At 31.7% G+C, this 19,547-nt stretch overlaps 1 protein-coding gene and 1 long non-coding RNA gene across 3 annotated transcripts in view; both read right to left on the bottom strand.

Moving 5' to 3' along the window:
- Positions 1-19,547, bottom strand: part of LOC129797890 (IDLSRF-like peptide) — a 122,271-nt gene that overhangs the window by 1,658 nt on the left and 101,066 nt on the right. Inside the window, exon 4 of the mRNA XM_055840764.1 lies at positions 171-369. Within this exon, the coding sequence (XP_055696739.1) occupies positions 171-369 (199 nt within the window). The remainder of the gene's footprint in view (positions 1-170; positions 370-19,547) is intronic.
- LOC129797901 (uncharacterized) lies at positions 1,403-4,435 on the bottom strand. 2 transcript variants are annotated; one of them, XR_008751372.1, is made up of 4 exons: positions 2,665-4,435; positions 2,337-2,475; positions 1,922-2,073; positions 1,403-1,563 (listed from the first exon to the last, which is right to left on the bottom strand). It is a non-coding gene; the product is annotated as an uncharacterized LOC129797901 (long non-coding RNA). The 2 variants fall into 2 exon arrangements; XR_008751371.1 differs by having other exon boundaries at positions 2,337-4,435.

The following is a 19,547-nucleotide window of genomic DNA, read 5'->3' as shown; positions in this document are numbered from 1 at the left end:
GAATTTGATTTGATTTCCTGCTAAATCCACAATTATCGCATTCGACATTTTACTGTTTCGTGACACTCACCACAATTGTCGCACACAAAGTTGTGCAGCTTACACATTGCACATGATTGCTACATGCCCTCACTTCTGACATCCTTCACAAAATTTTCCCTCAACTTTACCTCATAAGATGGAGAGCTGCTCCAAAGTCTTCGATGGTCTGTGATTCTGACAGGGCGATTGCCACTTTCTCCACACCACCCAATGGATCCAGGGCGTCTCTGGCTTTGCTGCCAAACAATTTTTCCAGGTAGTTGGGTCCATGACTGGCCAGAAGGCTCTGCAGGAACGATGCTGTCTCCTCCACAGGTGGCCTCTTGGCTGCAAAACAAACACCAACTATTAGAAAAACAACCCCTTGGGTATGGGATAAAAACTAACAAAACATGCATTTATCTAGCGCTCTCTAATTCTCTGAGAAATATTTATTTAGTCTGTGATTTACGGTTAACATCCCCCCAAGAAACTGCCCTGAAACTCTATACTGCTCCTCTGAGATGGGCAATCAACGACAAATCGCTGGGGAGAAAAAGTTTCCACAATCTTTTTGTCTCTCTGTATCCATTGATTCGGATAAAATGCTACCTTCATATTGAGGAGGTGTTTTTCCCAATATTGGTTTCTCAGTCTTGTCTTTGTGTTCAATGCTCCCTTTTTTCACCTTCAGCTAAATACACCACATAATGTAATATACAAAAAACATTTATTCCACCTTTGGTATTGTGGATTGAAGCACCGAGAAAAATTTTATGGGTAGTAATAATGTTTTTCTGGGTAAAATCAAATGAAATTATGGGTATTTTGGCCCCAATGGTAGAATACATTTGATTTTAAAGTATTTTTTGATTTAAATACAGATGACTTTTACTTCAAATATTTTTACATTTGATCTGAAAGGCAGTAATCATAGTCACAACAAATATATTTGTATTTATTTTGAATGGCACTGTATTTGAAAAGAAAACATGTCTTTTAAATCAAATACATTTGCACTTTATTTCTAAAGTGGATTTTAAACACTTTCATGGGTAGAATCAAAAATTTCTGGGTAACACTACCATAGTTTCAATAGTAGAAATATTTGTTTTAACCACGATTTACCATTAATTTAAATACACAATGGGTAAAATTAAAAATTTCCTTGGTATATTTAAATGTACTTTACCATAGATTCAATGGCAAATATGTTTGCTTTGATATTCCTCCACATTAAATCAAATAATATTCTCGGGTAGATATAACAGTACCAGGGTATATTTAAAAAACTCTTGCTATGATTTCAAAAATAAATTTATTTGACATAAATTATGTGTATTCACAATAAAATTGTATTACATTAATTTCTATGGGGTGTTGCACTTCTTTCTAGTAGTTTCGTGAAGTCTTCTTCTCAGCTTTTGGATGTATGTTCTTCTGCTTTCTCCCAATTGTGTTTACCAGTTTCAGAAGAAATAAGATATTTCAAAAAACTGATTGTGTTTTGCCCCGTAAAGATAAACGATGACATAATGAAATCTGAAAGACAGAAAATAAAATTAAATGGAATTAAAAATCTGATTCTATATGGTATCTATTGAAATAGCGGAAATAGCTATTGAAAATAAAGTGCTGAAATAATTATAGTCCTATCCCATAATCTTTAAAAGAAACCAACAATAAGTCTCGAAAAAACTTATACGTATAATATGATGTCCTTTTATGTTAATCATAAAAAATTTAATTTTGATTATAGAATCTTGTTTTCTCAAAACTTTAGTAGAATTTCGTTTTTTATTCTGGTGATAATTATAATTCCAGGTAATAATTGTAGGGCTACAGTATTTATTTTTCACCAATGGCGGTTAATAATTTGTAATTATTCAATGTAACTTACTTGATCAGTGGTAGTGCTCCTCGTCTACTTTTATTACAGCGCTCACTTTTCTAAGTTGTGTTTTGCAGATTTACGGCCTTTACTGTTTGCTCTGAGTTCTGCTGCTATCTGCGAATCACTTTTCCAATTCCATGGAAAAGACAATGATTGTCCTTTGCCCAGTGAACGGATTCAACGGTTACCACGATTGATAAAAGAAAGAATAAAAATAAAAATGAAATTAAAAACTTTTCCAGTATGATATTTTCCAAAGCGATAATTGAAAATACATATTCAACATAAATAAGTTGATATAATTAACATTTTTATAATAAAAAAATTATGCGAGGTCCAATATTTTTTTGTAAAGATCAATGCTAACTTTCACAGATTATGTAATTCTTATTGCATTACAAAAAAAAATCAATTTTCTTACCTTGATACTATTTAGGTCTCTCCTAGATGGAATTTTTGAAGAAAAGTTAGTTCGATAAAACAGATGGGGATAATTTTCCAGCTTCTGCTCACGGACGTTTCCAATCAACAATGACTTGCAATCAGGATGATCGATTGAACTTGAAAAATATTGAAAATTACAAATCGTTAGTAAAGTATTAAATAATAAAAAATTCTTATGACGAATTTTAAATTTAAATAAAATAATAAAAAGTTTGACATTCCATTTTAGCTTAAAAGAAGAAATAAATTTAATTTAATTTACCGAATATGATTAATACTTTTCTGGCAAACATTTTTTTACTTACCCAATCTAACGATTTCCAACACTTTATCAAATTTCTTTGTCGATCACTTGATGATTTTTGCCACTTTATAAGTTTACTTATTCACTCTAACATTTTTTTAGTTTTTTTTTCATTTTCAAATAGATTGGAAATAATTTGTGTGACAACTTTTCAACTCAGCGGTTTCTTCAAGACTGACTCGTTTTAATGTTTTCCGTACTGATAAAATCAGTCATAGATCTGAATGTAATTTCCTTTTTTTCAAATACTTATGCTATTGATTCAAAAAATAGTATTAGATTTGATTGGTTTTTCATTCTAAATAAATATAAATTTCATTCAAATTATTAATTGTTATAATCAATGCATATAGAAACTAATATTATTTATTTTATGCAAACACGTCATTTGAAGAACACAATACACTGACCCTCGTGCATTTGCGTTCGTGCGTGTACGCCAGCCAAATATTAAATTTTTGGATGATTTAGAGCGAAATTCATTCAATTTTTTTAAAATGAAAATTTAAAAAACCTAATCAATAAGAATGCTTTAATAATTGGTATTTACCTTATTCTTTATAACATAAGTAAGTTTCTTAGGCATGTTTAAGAGAGATTCATGAAGAATTTTTAGCTCAATCCGCTCCCTCTACCAAAATTTCAGCCCGATCCGTGCTATAGAGCCGGAGCTAATTAACTTAGAAAATTGGAAAGTTTTCTTTTTAATTATAGCACCCCTAGCTGTAGTTTTACGAACTTATGATGTTAAAAGGAGATCGGCATTTCACGAAAGTTTACCAAAACGCCCTCATTGATCAAATTATGAGAGTTAGAAACAGAGCTATAACCATTTAAAGAAAAATAATTTGATTCTAGCCCGGGAAGTTTTGCGTTTTTTTTCTTTTAGTCGAAGCTCTAAGGCCCAGCTATAACATACTGAAATTTGAGCGTGATTGATGCCATAGAGACCAAGCTATTGAGAAAACAAAAAAGAGGGTTTTTACGAAAATGTGAAATTAGTTGCAAATGACATGTTGTTTCATTTGGCTAAAGTTTAAGTTTAAATAATAAAATGTAATTATTTTTACATATTGTATTCGATTAGAATAAGTAGTTATTCACTTAAAACGTATTGATATTTATGATGAAAGGAATTTAATTTTCACCCTAATTTAAATGAATAATTTTTCAAATTATGACGACTGCAGTAAATGTAAAAACTACTGTTATTTATATTTAACGACAAAAACCATTCGTATCAAATATTTACTCAAAGTTCTTTAATTTTTACATTTAAATGAAATGCATATTTTATACAGAAAAGTTTCCACAATTCAATTTAATACCTGATCATTTAATGTTTAGATAGAAAAAAAATCATTTGAAATAAAATTTTGAAACAATTGTTTAAAAAGTCTTTTTCATTTGAAATAAATACAGATAATATTAAGATGTATACAAAAATGTCAGTATTAAATTTTACCCATTAAATTAATGCTTGTTGCATTTGATTTCATAAAACAGTACTTTTAAATCAAAAGTAAAATTTTATTTTTGACAACACAACGTTGCACATTTAATATAAATGTGTAGTTTTTCATTTTCAATGTATAATTGTTATTTTTACCATATATTATCTTTGATTCAAAAGCTGAGGTATTTATTTCAAATATTTAAACATTCGCGCTAAAAGAAAAATTATTTATTCTCCGTATGAATGTAAAAATATTTGAAATTATTGTTATTACTTTCAAAATCAAAATTATTTCGTTTGTATTGAAAGAAAAGTCAATTGATTCGAATATTTACCCAGAATTTTTAACATTAAATGCGAAATATTCAATTTAAATAAATTCCATTTTTCTCGGTGAGCTTTAAACACACTACCCTGAAAGCTTTTCTTCTGTCTCTTTGTTTTGCGTCACAGAAATTTCTCATTTGGAAAATTCATTTATACTGCAAGGAACTTTTTGAAAAGTTTTGTACTTTAGTGGAATTTATACTGATTGGCAATCAGTACAAGTTTTCTATAAAATCCTGTGTAATTAAATTTGTTGACGATCTTAATTTAATATAAGTTTATAGTTTATTACAAAAATAACATTTCAAGCGTTTGGTAAGTTATATTTATTTTATTTCAAACTCAATGTTAACGGTGAGCCTGGATTACGAATGCTGCTGTGTAAAGCGGTGCTGTCTGATGGAGACTTATCAAGATTAAATCCGTCCTGTTTAATGAAGTTTGCCCGTAAAAAGATTTGGATTGAATCATCTTGCTCTTATCGTGGGTTAATTTAATTGGGGATGCATAAGAAGCCCAAATGTAAACCTAGGTGCAATGGTCCCGTCACTGAGAAAAAACGGGGGTGCGATAAACTTTTTTTCCTCATAACTTTAACCCTTTTTATGTGTAAAAATATATCAACATTTTTTAATGTTGATTTTACACCTTTTTAAGGGTAAAATTAACATGAAAAAGGGTAACTTTAACCCCTAATACACCTAAAAAGCATAGTATTTACACCGATTTCGGATAAATACTGCAGGGTAAAATAAACATTTCCGGAATGTTATTTTAACTTTTTCGGATTTCTCTCACGCAGTGGTAAGGTACCGCCTCCACTGCAACCGAATTCAATTTCGAGCCTGGATTGGCTCATAGAAGTTGAGATTATTAATATGGGCCAAATCGTAGTACTGAAAAAAACAGTTTGGTGCTGAAATTTGCGATAAAAATTTTCATTTAAATTTGTATTTAACTCTAATCTAGAATTATGTATTGACAGGAAATTTTTATACAAAGAATTATAGGTCTGTATATTGACTATACTTGTATGAAAGGTATATTCAAAATCTGTTTATTAAGAGACGAGATTTTTTGAAGTTGTACTATGAATTGTATAAAGGCTCTCAATGGGTCAAGTGATAGGTAGAGTACTTGCTTTGTGAAGCAACTGTCCCGGGTTCGAATTTCCTAGGTCCCCAAGAAAATACAAGAGAAAATAAGAAAAAAGAAGAATTGTATAAGTTAAAATAATAATGGATGTCCCGAACTCTCCTTGTGGGAAAGCCTAAGTTCTTCTATGGAACGTTGTGCCACCATTGTTATAATTATTAATTGTATCGTTCAAACCCAGAGTGGGCTATTTAAATAGGAAAATGAATATGCCATAGGCCTTTTCTGCTTTGAATATCTCAATTGTTGTACTTTGTTGAAACGGTTGAAACCATTTGGCTATGAAAACTTAATAGAACTCATGGAATCAAACCTAAGAACACGTAATCGCTTACAGAAACGCTTTAATGCATCCAAGTATCGCAGAAACATTCTGCAATCGCAGTATCGCAATTTTCATTAATACAGAAATGTAAATTGTCACTTGTATGAAAAAAGTTCATTTTAAATCAGGCATAAATACTTTTAAGGCTCATATATTCAGATGATCAGGTGTGAAAATGACAGATAAAAAACCCATATGTGAAAAGGATATTTTTTTTTATTTGTCTGTGTTTAACAACTCTGATCCGAATATAGAAAAGCTGAACGTTAATGATTCACCTTTTCAAAAGCGATTTAATTTACACTTCAACAAATTGATCACTATGAAAATTTCAAAAATTACTTTGGGGAACTTGTATCATTGAGTAATACTTGCTCTAGCTATGATAGAAAAAAGATTTCCCAGCAAAGTACAGTGGATGTCAATAGTGTGTTGCCTAATGCATGTTTGAGAAATTAAGTGAAAAAAATGATAGAAAAAATTACTTTTTCAAATTTTTCTTTTTGCAGATGAGTTCCCTATAATCCGTAGATATTATTTAAAATTTTCCAAAAAAAATATTAATTTTATTTCATATCAAAAATAATTGTTTTCCAAATGTTGATCATTTTTGAGGAGTCAAAAGCTTGTTGCCTCACTTAAAAAACTAATTCAAAATGGTCAAAACATGCAATCAATTTAATGTAAACCGGTTACATTTTTAATTTATGTCATTTGAGAGGCAAATTGTGGGTTGCACATTTTTAAAGTTGTCAATGGTAAATATATTATATTTATATAAAAGTGATTATAGATAACAAGAAAGACAAAATTAATTTTTTTTTGAAAATTATAAATACTATCTACGAATTACAGGGAACTCATTTGCAAAAAGCAAAAAAAAAAAATAAAAAGTAATTAAGCAGATATATTTATTTGGGGTCCCGGTCAAAATCCCGAAAGCGAAAATCCCGAAAGCCAGAATCCCGAATGGGCCAAAATCCCGAAAGCCAAAATCTCGAATTCTTAAAAGTGTCATAGCTACTCTCACGATTTCATCCGCACTTGCTGGAGGCAAAGGGAAATCTTCTGTGTCTTGGAAAATTATTCTAAACATTTTCCTCCATATAATTTCATCCCTTTCAGGATTTTAAAAATTCGGGATTTTGGTTTCGGGATTTTGGCTTTCGGGATTTTGGCCTTTTCGGGATTTTGGCGTTCGGGATTTTGGCTGTCGGGATTTTGGCTTTCGGGATTATGGCTTCCACCGATTTATTTGTAATGTACGTGTACTCCATTGAAAATGGAAATATTTGCAAATTCGTATAGCATTTCACGAGTAATAATCATTGTTAATTACAATTATTTGTGAAATGTATGCTGTCTCACGACTAGTCACTTTCTGTAATTCTTTCAAATAAATCGTGTAATTATAAATAATTACACGTTGAGTTGTGGCATAAATTTACAAATAGTTTCATATTCAACAGGGTACACGCGCATTTCAGTGGAAATATCTGCATAAAAACCCTTAAAAATGGCATTTTGTGAGTACCAGTAAACGCTAATGCCCTAGACATACTTCCGGTTTAAGCCGAGAGATGGCTTAATTTAATTATAATTAAAATAATAATTTGATTAAATCCCTATGGGTTTCCTATTAACTAAGCAGTTTTTCGGCTTAAGTCGTAAGTATGTCTGGGGCATATAAGTCACGTTTGTAGTAGAGCCCTGCGCGACGAACTTTTTCGCTGCGGCGGCGCCAACTTCAAAAGGTGTTCGCGGCGGCGGCGCGCGACGCGCGCCGAGCCTATGGAGCAGCGGCGGCGCGCTTTCGCGCGCCGAGATTTTTCACGAAGTCGGCGCGCGACGCGCGCCGATTTGGTAATTCTGCGGCGGCGCGCGTTCGCGCACCGAGGCTTTTCACGCGCCAATATTTTCCCACGCGACAAAAGGCACAAAAAATTAATAATATGAACTCTATAAAACAAATCCCATTCATATATTAAATTCAAAATTTAAAATAATAAGAATTTAATAATTTCCAGAATAAGAATCATCGAAATTCGAAATTATTTTCACGTTCACCGGATTGCCTCCACATTGCAAAGATTAGAAATAAACGCTAATATTCCGCTTGGAATTCTGCGGAGTTATAAACCCTTTTTCGCGTGAATTTTCAAGACTCCATGGAAATAAACACGAAAATTCTGCAATAATTTCTCGCCCTAACGCTGTAATTCTGCCGAGCTAGACATACTCAAATGTACGATATGGTAGCAATCTTTTCAAATCAAAAGTAGAAAAACTGAGTGTTTATCTGATAGATGAATACTCTCCAAGTTCTAAATTGTCAATTGGCACTGATCATCCATATTTCTGGATGTTTTTTTTTCGTAGAAATTTTCTATGAAAATTCCACGCCATTTTTAATCAATTTTATGAATTATTTTGAAGAAAAATACAAAAAGAAATCCACTAGAAAGGTCGTGGAATTCGTAACCACGGAAGTCTTTAACTCTTTCGCGTCATTAGGGTCATATATGACCCGGGGAAAAAACATTTTTTTTTGACTATTTACATTAATTGAGATCTATCTGTTTGTGCACAACATCATAATAGAAGGATGTAAGATTCTTGGCTGATTTTCTCAAGACTCCAGATATTCAGGAAAAAAAAATATTTGAGATCAAAAATCGCTAAATTCGAACTTTGTGAAATGAATTTTCTTTTTCAAAATTTTTTATATTCATTTATTTTTTTTTCAGCAAAAAGTTCTTTAGAAACACAAAACAGAATGTCCAAAGACTATGTCCAAAGGTATGTTGCATATTTTGATATAATAAACTACTCTCAATTTTCCAGAAAAGCGCGTAGAATTTTCCGCGTCATATATGACCCTATTATCGTCAAGGGTAACAGTTGATGACAGTATTATCGTCCCAAACCTATAGCGAAATGTAGTTGGGACATTGTTTTTCTTTGTGAAATGCAGGTGGGACATCTTGCTCCTGGACATTTCATCTTATATCTGATGAATTATAACATATTTTGCAATATTTTAGAGTATTCTACAAGTGTCTCATATTGTGCAATTGTATTGTGTGTGAAAAAATATGTAGATAAGTTTATTTTTGCCAAATACCACTCAAAATTTTGTGACAGTGACTGTTCAAGGGATTACCAGAAAGATTCCTTGAACACCAGGAGTACAGTGTTCATCAAAACAATCCAGTTTACGATGGTTTTGGCCAAATTAATAACTTCAAGCAAATAAAACTCTTAAAAAGCCCGTGACATAGATTTTGAAAATGGTATGTACACTTCCCTTGAGGACAATAGGGTCGTATATGACCCGGAGTTTTTCCGAGTTTTCACGCAATGGAATTTTTTTGGCATTGAATAAACGAGCAGTAAAAAGTCAAATTTGGTCAGCAAAAAATTCGAAATGATCAGTAAAAAATAAAAAAATGGTCAGTAAAAAATAAAAAAAGGGCAGCAAAAAGTTCAAAAAGATCAGTAAAAAAATAAAAAAGAGCAGTAATTTATTAAAAGCGGTCAGTAAAAAATGAAAAGTGGTCAGCAAAAAATTAAACATGATCAGTAAAAAGTAAAAGATGATCAGTAAAAAACAAAAAGTGGTCAGTAAGAAATAAAATGTGGGCAGTAAAAAATTTAAAATGAGCAATAAAAATATTGAATTTGGTCAGCAAAAAATTAAAAATAATTAGTAAAAATATTTAAAAAAGCAGCAAAAAATTAAAAATGAGCAGTAAAAAATAAAAAGTGGTCAGCAAAAAATTTAAAACGAGCAGTAGAAATATTCGAGATGATCAGTAAAAAGTTAAAAAGTGATCAGCAAAGAATTAAAAATGAGCAGTAAAAAATAAAAAATGGTCAGTAAAAAACAAAAAGTGGACAGCAAAAAATTAAAAAGTGATCAGTAAAAAATAATATATGGTCAGTAAAAAATTAAAAATGAGTAGTAAAAAATTAAATTTGATCAGTAGAAAATAAAAAGTGGTCAGCAAAAAATTAAAAGTGATCAGTGAAAAATAAAATATGGTCAGTAAAAAATTAAAAATGAGCAGAAAAAAATTAAAAATAAGCAGTAAAAAATAAAATTTGATCAGTAGAAAATCAAAAGTGGTCAGCAAAAAATAAAAAAGTGGTCAGTAAAAAATAAAAAGTGGTCAGCAAAAAATTAAAAGTGTTCAGCAAAAAATTAAAAGTGATCAGCAAAAAATTAAAAGTGATCAGTGAAAAATAAAATATGGTCAGTAAAAAATTAATAATGAGCAGTAAAAAATTAAAAATGAGTAGTAAAAAATTAAATTTCATCAGTAGAAAATCGAAAGTGGTCAGCAAAAAATTAAAAGTGGTCAGTAAAAAATAAAAAGTGATCAGCAAAAAATTAAAAGTGATCAGTGGAAAATTAAAATTGGTCAGTAAAAAAATTAAAATTGAATAGTAAAAAATAAAATTTGATCAGTAGAAAATAAAGTGTTATCAATAGAAAATAAAAAGTGGTCAGTAAAAAATTAAAAATGATCAGTAAAAAATAAAATGTGATCAGTAAAAAATAAAAAGTGATCAGTAAAAAATAAAAAGTGGTCAGTTTAAAATTTAAAATGGGTAGTAGAAAATAAAATTTGATTAGTAGAAAATGAAGTCGTCAGTAAAAAGTTCAATAAAAAACAAGGAGTTGGCAACAAGAAATTGAAAATATTCAATACAGTAAAAGACTGGTCAGCAAAAATTGAAAATGTGCAGTTAAAAATAAAATGTGGTCAGAAAAAATAAAAAATGGGCAATAAAAAAATAAAAAGTGGTCAGTAAAAAATTAAAAATGAGCAGTAATTTTTTTCATTTTCAAGTAAAATTTCGCACATCTTGAGCCTAAAGGAGATTTTAATAGGGTGTAAATTATGAGGCCTCTATCTCTCATAGTTTCCAAGGGTTTGCGGAATATTTCTTTTTTTCATTTTGTTTTTTCCAATTTGTCTTTGGAATCTTTTTCTTCAGTAACCCTTGTTTTTTGGAAACTTTGTCTATGGAAATCTTGTCTTTTATATATTTTAAACAAATATATTTTATTAAATAAAATAATGATATTACAATGGTGTTTTTTGAAGTTTTTAGTTTCGTCCTTCAGGGCAAAGGGAAATTTTCTGTGTTTTGGGAAATTTTTAGTTTCGTCCTTTGGGACAAGGGTATTTTGGGAAGTTAACAGTATCGCCTGTCGAGACAAAGGGAAATTTTCTGTTTCTGGGAGGTCTTTAGTTTCGTCCTTCAGGGCAAAGGGAAATTTTCTGTTTTGGGAAATTTTTAGTTTCGTTATTTAGGGCAAAGAGAAATTTCTGTATTTTGGGAAATTTTTAGTCTCGTCCTTTGGGACAAGGGTGTTTTGGGAAGTTAACAGTATCGCCTATCAGGACGAAAGGAAATTTTCTGTTTTTGGGAGATTTTTAGTTTCGGCCTTCAGGACAAAGGGAAATTTTCTCTTTTGCGAAATTTTTAGTTTTGTCATTTTGGAAAAAGGAAAATTTTCTGTGTTTTGGAAACTTATCAGTATCGTCTGTCGGGGCAAAGAGAAATTTTCTGTGTTTTGGGAAATTATCAATATCGTTTGTCGGGGCAAAAGGAAATTTTCTGTTTTTTGGAGGCTTTTAGTTTCGTACTTTGGGGTTACGAAAAATTTTCTGTGCTTTGGGAAATTTTTAGTTTCGTCCTTTGGGACAAAGAGAAATTATCTGTATTTAGGGAAGTTATCAGTATCGTCTGTCGGGGCAAAAGGAAGTTTTCTGTTTTTGGAAGGTTTTTAGTTTCGTACTTTGGGGCAAAGGGAAATTCTCTATGGTTTGGGAAGTTTTTATTTTCGTCCTTTGGGGTAAATGGAAATTTTTTGAGAAAAGGAAATTTTTGGAAAGGTATAAAATATACTTGTGCAAAATGTGTTACAGACAAAATTTATGAAAATTGTGAAAAATGTATGAAAGACAAGATTTCCAAAGATAAAGTTTTTAAAAACAAAAGTTACCGAAGACAAAGATTCCAAAAACAAAAACCGGGAAAAACAAAAGTGTAAAAAACAAAATGGAAAAACGAAGATTCCCAATCCCGAAGGAAATGCACCTCTATAAGCTGATTTAGGATTATCACTGGCTTAATTCTTCGCTGACCAATTTATATTTTTTACTGACCAATTTTAGTTTTTTACTGACCACTCTTAATTTCTTACTGATCTCTTTTAATTTCTTGCTAACCACATTTCATTTTTTACTGACCACTTTTAATTTTTTACTGGTGACATTTAATTTTTTATTGTTTACTTTTAATTTTTTACTGACCAATTTTTATTTTCTAGTGACCACTTTTGATTTTCTACTGATCAAATTTTATTTTTTACTGCTCATTTTTAATTTTTTACTGACCATATTAGGTGAGATTCTTAACAAAATCTCACCTACTATTTTATTTTTTGCTGATTAATTTTTAATTTTTTACTGATCAACTCGAATATATCTACTGATCAATTCGAAGTTTTTACTGACCAAATTTAACTTTTTACTGACAAAATTGAAAATTTTTGCTGATTATTTCGAATTATTTGCTGATCAAATTTGATTTTCTGCTGACCACTTTTGACTTTTTGCTGACCATTTGTTTTTTGCCAATTTTTTTTTTCCTATCAGAATTATTATATTTGATCATAAAGCATTAGGAAAAACTCAATTTCACATGAATTCATCTGCTGAATAAAAATGTGACGCGAAAGAGTTAAGACACTCTAACATTTTTATAAAAAATATTTCAATTGAGTGTAAGACCTTACACCTTCAGTATAAAACGATCACAATTCTGCACAAAAACTACACATAGTGCAAGCATGTAGGGGAAAGCGCGCTACCTTCGCACGCCACAAACTTCGAACAATTCAATTTTTTCTCTATGTGCCTTATGGATTTTCCCCTAGCTCTTATCTGAAAATTTGAGGCATTGGACTAGCTATTGAAATATAGCTTTCCACTAATAAATATGCTTTTGCACAAAACCGGCACAAGTTTAGCGTAAAGCGGAAAGGATTATCTATAAAGATTGTGTAGCTCAAGAATAAAACGTTCTAATATGCTGGAGACACCTACGATTAAAGTCCAGAGATGACTAAGCTCGTTCATAGCCAAGTTAGTTCCTGACATACTATAAACGAGGCTTAACATTTTCTGGCACTCACAAAACATAACTTTCGTGGGTTTTTATGCAGATATTATGCCGATACTACTTAGGTTAAACGTTTGTAAATTTTTAAATTTTTGTAATTAGATCGATATGAGAGAGATGACAATAAAATGAATGAATGAATATTCCTACTGAAATGTACTAGTACTCCTTTGAAAATTAAACTACTTGTAAAATAATTTGACAATTCACTATAAGAACGTCAAACATAATTTTGTATTGTCGTAATATAACGGTTAAACTTGTGCTGACAACACTCACAACTCAATAATAAAACGGTTAAGAATACGCTTAAAGACACGCACAGCTCTGTCTTAAAACGGTTAATAGTACGCACAAAAATAGGCACAGCTCAATAATAAATAAGCTAATGCGCTCCAGATTGCGCACAGCTCAATCATAAAACGGTAAATAATTTTAAAATCACGCACAACTCAATCAAAGAACGGTAAATGCGCTTCAAATCACGCACAAGTCAATCAAAAAACGGTAAAAACGCTTAAAAACACAAACAGCTCAATCATAAAATGGAAAATGCGCTTAAAATCACGCACAGCTCAATCATAAAACGGTAAATGCGCTTAAAATCATGCACAGCTCAATCATAAAACGGTACAAACGCTTAAAAACACGCACAGCTCAATCATACAACGGTAAGTGTGCGTGATTTTAGGCGCATTTACTTATGCAGCATTGTTTTATGACGGAGCTGTGCGTGATTTTGAGCGCATTTACCATTTTGTGATTGAGCTGTGCGTGATTTTGAGCGCATTTACCATTTTGTGATTGAGCTGTGCGTGATTTTGAGCGCATTTACTATTTTATGACAGATCTGTGCGTGATTTTAAGCGCATTTACCGTTTTATGATTGAGCTGTGCGTGATTTTAAGCGCAATGTGAACCGTTTTATAATTGAGTTGTGCATATTTGAGGCGTTTTCTTTAACCATTTTATAATTCAGCTATTTGTAGCACAGAGTTAATCGTTTTATACTTGAACTTTACATGTTTTATATATACATTTTACCGTTTTGTGATTGATCTGCGTATTTTTTTCTAAAGATGTCTAGTATGACTTTAAAATATTTAATTTTGAAAATTAATCCTTCCAGAAAGTAGTATTTTTTGTTCATGATTGCATATAGGTTTTTATATATTTGAAACTCAATACATTATTGTCATAATGGATGTTGGTTTTCTACTAATATGTGCCATTTAATTTCATTTAGAAATGCCAATCATCCTTATTATAAATTTAAAATTATTAATCAGCGGTCGTTAAAACAATTATCCATTAAATTTCACTGTGCGACACGTTGTGGGTGTCTTTGACGACAATGCCAAAACTTGTTAGAGGGTCATTTAAGGATCTGAAATCTGCAATCCGTTTGTCCGGGGCGCCTCTAGATTTTTTTTTTTAAAGCATTTTTAGTTTTTGCTGTTTTATAGAATTCAAAAATTCATATCTCCGGTTCTAATTATCCGGTGGTATTAAAAAAAAGCTAAACTGACGCATATTTTCATCCTCTACAACTCTTGTGAACATATCAAGCACCTACGATGAAAATGAATTATATTTTTTAAAGATTTTTTGAAAAAGGACATCTAAAATGGTGCATTTTTCTGTGTTTTTTTCCATCTTCTAATAATTTTCCCACTTTTATGGAGCATTTTATATGTCAACTAACCATGTCTAAAAGTTAGAAAATTTAATATTCTTTCATTTCCTTTTAGTTTAATTTTTCTATCATAATTCGTTTATTTACAATAATTTATTGAAATTAAAATGCATTAAAATCTCTAAAATATACTCTCCATACTGATATCTCTGTCTAACCTACTGAAAAGCACTCTCTTTTTCACTCTGGCTTATTCATTTCATATAAGAACAGGAGAAATGAGAGAAAAGGAGGCGTATAGAGGAGGAAAGAGAGGAGTAGCTGTTCAGTACTCATCATATTAAACTCTGATAAAAATCGCTCGAAAAATTTTTGTAAAATCTCGTTGCCCCATATAGAAAAGTAACGAGATGTTTGGCTACCCCTGTCGCGATAGGGATTTTTGTAAAATCTGTTCGTTTCCAACAAGATATCTTGTTGTTACCGGATATACCACAATTTTTACTAATAATATACAAAATCTTGTAAAAGTTTTGTCAATATTCCTTTTTTTGTTCACCAAAAAATGACGATTTCTTTGTCGGAAATGGTCCCTAAAGTCCTATTTCATCATTTCCTGTAGACATCATACTGGCGCATAATACCTAGATATATAACATAGAGCATGAAAATCGTGATTATTATTTCCACCAAATTGATAAACAATTTGACAGAAAATATTCCAAGACCATTTTGAGAGAAAGACATAAAAATGAAAGAGAAAACTATCTATTTTGCAGCGCCATCTATTGAGAAATTCCCCTGAAAGCTTGAGAAACCTTTCACAAGATTTTTGTTATTAAATTTTGATGAATTCAGTTTTAACAAGATATCTTGTTGAAAATGAAAAGATTTTACGAGAATCCCTATGGCGACACGGGTAGCCAAACATCTTGTTACTTTTCCATACAAATCGACTTATTTTACAAATATTTTACGAGATATTTTTTTCAGAGTATATGTTCATCATGTAGGAGTCTGTGAACAGATATACCTCTCTTTACTTTTCTTTTTTTTTGTTTCCCCCCCTTTACTACCCCTTGTTCAGGTCTTAGGCCTTAGGCCTATTTTGACTCTTTACTTTTCTATACGCCTTCTTTTCTTTCATTTCTCCTGTTCTTATATGAAATGAATAAGCCAGAGTGAAAAAGAGAGTGCTTTTCAGTAGGTTAGACTGAGTTTAGTAGGTTAGACGTTAGTATGGAAGGTATATTTTAGAGCTTTTAATGCACTTTATTTTTAATAAATTATTGTGAATAAACAAATTAAGACAGAAAAGTCAAACTAAAAGAAAATGAAAGAATATTAAATTCTCTAACTTTTAGGCATAGTTAGATGACATATAAAATGCTCCATAAAAGTGGGAAAATTATTAGAAGATGGAAAAAACACAGAAAAATGCACCATTTTAGGTGCCCTTTTTCAAAAAATCTTTAAAAAATATAATTCATTTTCATCGTAGGTGCTTGATATGTTCACAAGAGTTGTAGAGGATGAAAATATGCGTCAGTTTAGCTTTTTTTTAATACCACCGGATAATTAGAACCGGAGATATGAATTTTTGAATTCTATAAAACAGCAAAAAACTAAAAATGCGTTTTAAATAAAATCTAGAGGTGACCCGGACAAACGGATTGCAGATTTGAGATCCTTAAATAACCCTCTAACAAGTTTCGCCATTCTCGTCAAAGACACCCACAAAAAGGTAAATTTTGTCGCACAGTGTTTTCATTAGTTTCATAAAACTTCATAATTTTAACAAATTTCATTAAAATTTCATTGCTATATTGTCTTACAACTGCCCAATATTGGAAGTTGGTAGGGTAAATGAAGCTAATTCAAAACCTGTTGCAAATGGAAACTTTTTGCTACTTCAAATGGAAACATTATTTTTTTCCATGATAAATACAGTATTCAATTATTATTTATGTATTTTCTATACCTCAGTATCAATATTTAGTTAATTTTGCTGCGAATAAAGCGAAAATCCATTCATATTCACAAATTTCGATCGACCATGTCTTCTAATGAAAAACATAATAGGGTGAGTGCTCTTAATTCGTTTTTTAAACATTTATGTGACATTTCTGACAAAATTATGTGAAATTAAGTGTTAATCTTTATTGTTAACGGTACGTGAAGATTTCAAATGAAATAATTACCTCTTTCATGGATAAAAAAGGGTTTTTCTGAAGTGTCTGCAAATGCTTCAATAGGAAACACCGGAAATATGACTTTTTTAAAGAGATTTTCTTATTTTCTCGGGTGGGAAAGGACAAAAGACCAGAAATAAGAACAAATCCTACACTTAAGAGCAACTCAACAAGGTTTTGGAAGCCTTTCGTCGCGGTTCCACTTTTACTGTTTGTCTCCAATTAGAAAATTCCCCTTGTCTTTCTTTGGAATAATTTGTTTCCAATAGCAGCATTTTGCTCTTGTGTATTAGGTGAGATTCTTAACAATCTCACCTACTATAATCCTAACAAAATTTCATGTCGTCTGATCGACCTCAAACTTGGCCAAAATGTGTTTCGCCACTTCCTGATCACGAATATATATGTGGCTATTTTACGTTCCCGGCCGGCCGGCTGGCCGGCCGGCCGGCCAGCCTTTGGAGCTTAATAGCTCCTAAACTAAAAAAGATATCGACTTGCGGTTTTCGGCAAAGGTTATATATCGGGTGAAAATTGCAACTTGGTGCATTGACCCCCCACCCCCCACCCCTCCTTCCGCCATTTTGAAGACCCCCCTTTTTTGTTTTCTCAATAGCTCCGCCCCTATGGCATCGAGCGGGCTCAAATTTTAGTATGTTATAGCTGGGCCTTAGAGCTTTCCATCAATACCAAACTTAAGGTCCCCCGAACCCCCTGACCCTAGCTATAAGGGTCCAAAAAAAATTTCTTAAAATGGCCATAACTCCGGTTCTAATTGTCAGAATTTAAAAAGTGAGGGGTTTTTGGAAAGCTCTCGTGAAATGCCACTTCCCCTTCTAACATCGCAAGTTCATAAAACCACCGCTAGGGACGCTATTATTAAAAAGAAAATTTTTAAATCTTATAAGTTAAATAACTCAAAAAATCCATTGCGCATCGGGCTGAAATTTTAGTATGTTGTAGCCGTTGATTATACCTATCAAATAAAAAAAACCTTAAGTCGATCTAAAACCCCTGACCCGAGCTATAAGGGGTCAAAGTTCGAACATTGACCGGCCTCTATCTCTGGTTCTAATTAACATAGCGACCTAAATTTTACCTTTTTGGTTTCGTCTCGATGAGCACTTTCAGATAGAAGTTCAAAAAATCACCACAGGTGGCGCTGTGATAGCGTCAAAATTCATCGAAATTCAAAGTCACTTTTCTCAAAAACGGCATTGTGCAAGTTAATGAAATTTTAGTATGTTGTAGTCCAGTCTAGGACGTTTCCAAAATGGTGCGTATGTGCGCTGTGGTTTCAATAGAACCGGAGATATGAGGGGTCAAAGTTCACGAAATTCAAAAAATCATATCTCCGGTTCTATGTGACCGATTTTGATGAATGAGGGCTTAAACGAAAGATCTCACCAAATGCTACAACTTTCTAGAAAATTTGAACTTCGTGGGACCAACACCAGGGGCGCCACAGTCGAAAAACCAATTTCAATATCACATAACCTCAATTATCTCGACTGTCGCTGAACCGATTTTGATAATTACTTCAACATAATTGTAGAGCACATTTGTCTCTACATTTCGTCCATACATCATTTTCCACTCAGACTACGCTATCACTCCGATTTTGCCGTTTAAGTGTGAAAAAATTGATTTTTCCAATAATAACGCTTTGAAATCACTCAGATGCCAATTTGACTGCCTCTACTCCACCGAGACACTTAAAATAGGGCTTTAAATGGAAAGTCCCGCAAAATACAACAATCCTTTGATATAGTTGAAGTTCAACAAATGACTACTTGGGGAACTCTGGATGAAAAAAAAAAGTTAAGAAACAAAAAACCTCGCTTATCTTGGCTTCTGAGTAATCGATGAGATCATGTTCTATAGGAAAATTATAGAGTACATTCTGGTCTACATTTCACCCATATATCACTTTTGTGCCAGTTCATCCAAATCCTTGATATTTTGGTTTAAATACAAAATTTGTATAATTTCACGAATTTGATTCAAGATAACTGAATGGCGTCTCCCAACTTCAGCTCCAAATCGAATTTGCATGCACTCCGAGTTAGCTCACGTTAAGAATCTCACCTACATAAGCCGGTTAGGATTATCTGTCCCTTTTTCTTATATTTAAGAAGTTTGAAATTATATTTAAAGAATTTTCACTGAAAGGTAACATTCTAGATGAGCCAAGGAGCAAATTTACATAACTTTCTTCAGAAAAAAATTGAACTGAATGTGTTAAATCTTCTGTCAAAGTTAACACGTCTGGAAATGGTTTCCTATTAGGACATTTACTCTATACATCAAGTATTTTTAAAATGATATTTGGAATTAAAGTATATATAAATGGCAAAAACATGTCAATGGCATTAAAGTGGCTTAAATACCTAAACCGGCTTAACCAGTGCCTAAACCCGTGAAAAAACCTGGCGGGTACCCGGGTATTCAGGAACCGGGTACCCTGTGCTGCGTCCATTAAATCTAACTCATAATATCTGAAATTAATTCCAAATAATATTTTTTTCTATAAACTTTATTTCTAAAATATATTTTATAACGTTAAAAGAGATAAAATTTTGTTTTGCAAGGT

This window comes from Phlebotomus papatasi, chromosome 1 (assembly GCF_024763615.1).
Source record: "Phlebotomus papatasi isolate M1 chromosome 1, Ppap_2.1, whole genome shotgun sequence".
Lineage (NCBI taxonomy): Eukaryota > Metazoa > Arthropoda > Insecta > Diptera > Psychodidae > Phlebotomus > Phlebotomus papatasi.
The sequence above is the reverse complement of the archived record's forward strand: the minus strand, read 5'-3'. Positions and strand labels throughout refer to the sequence as shown.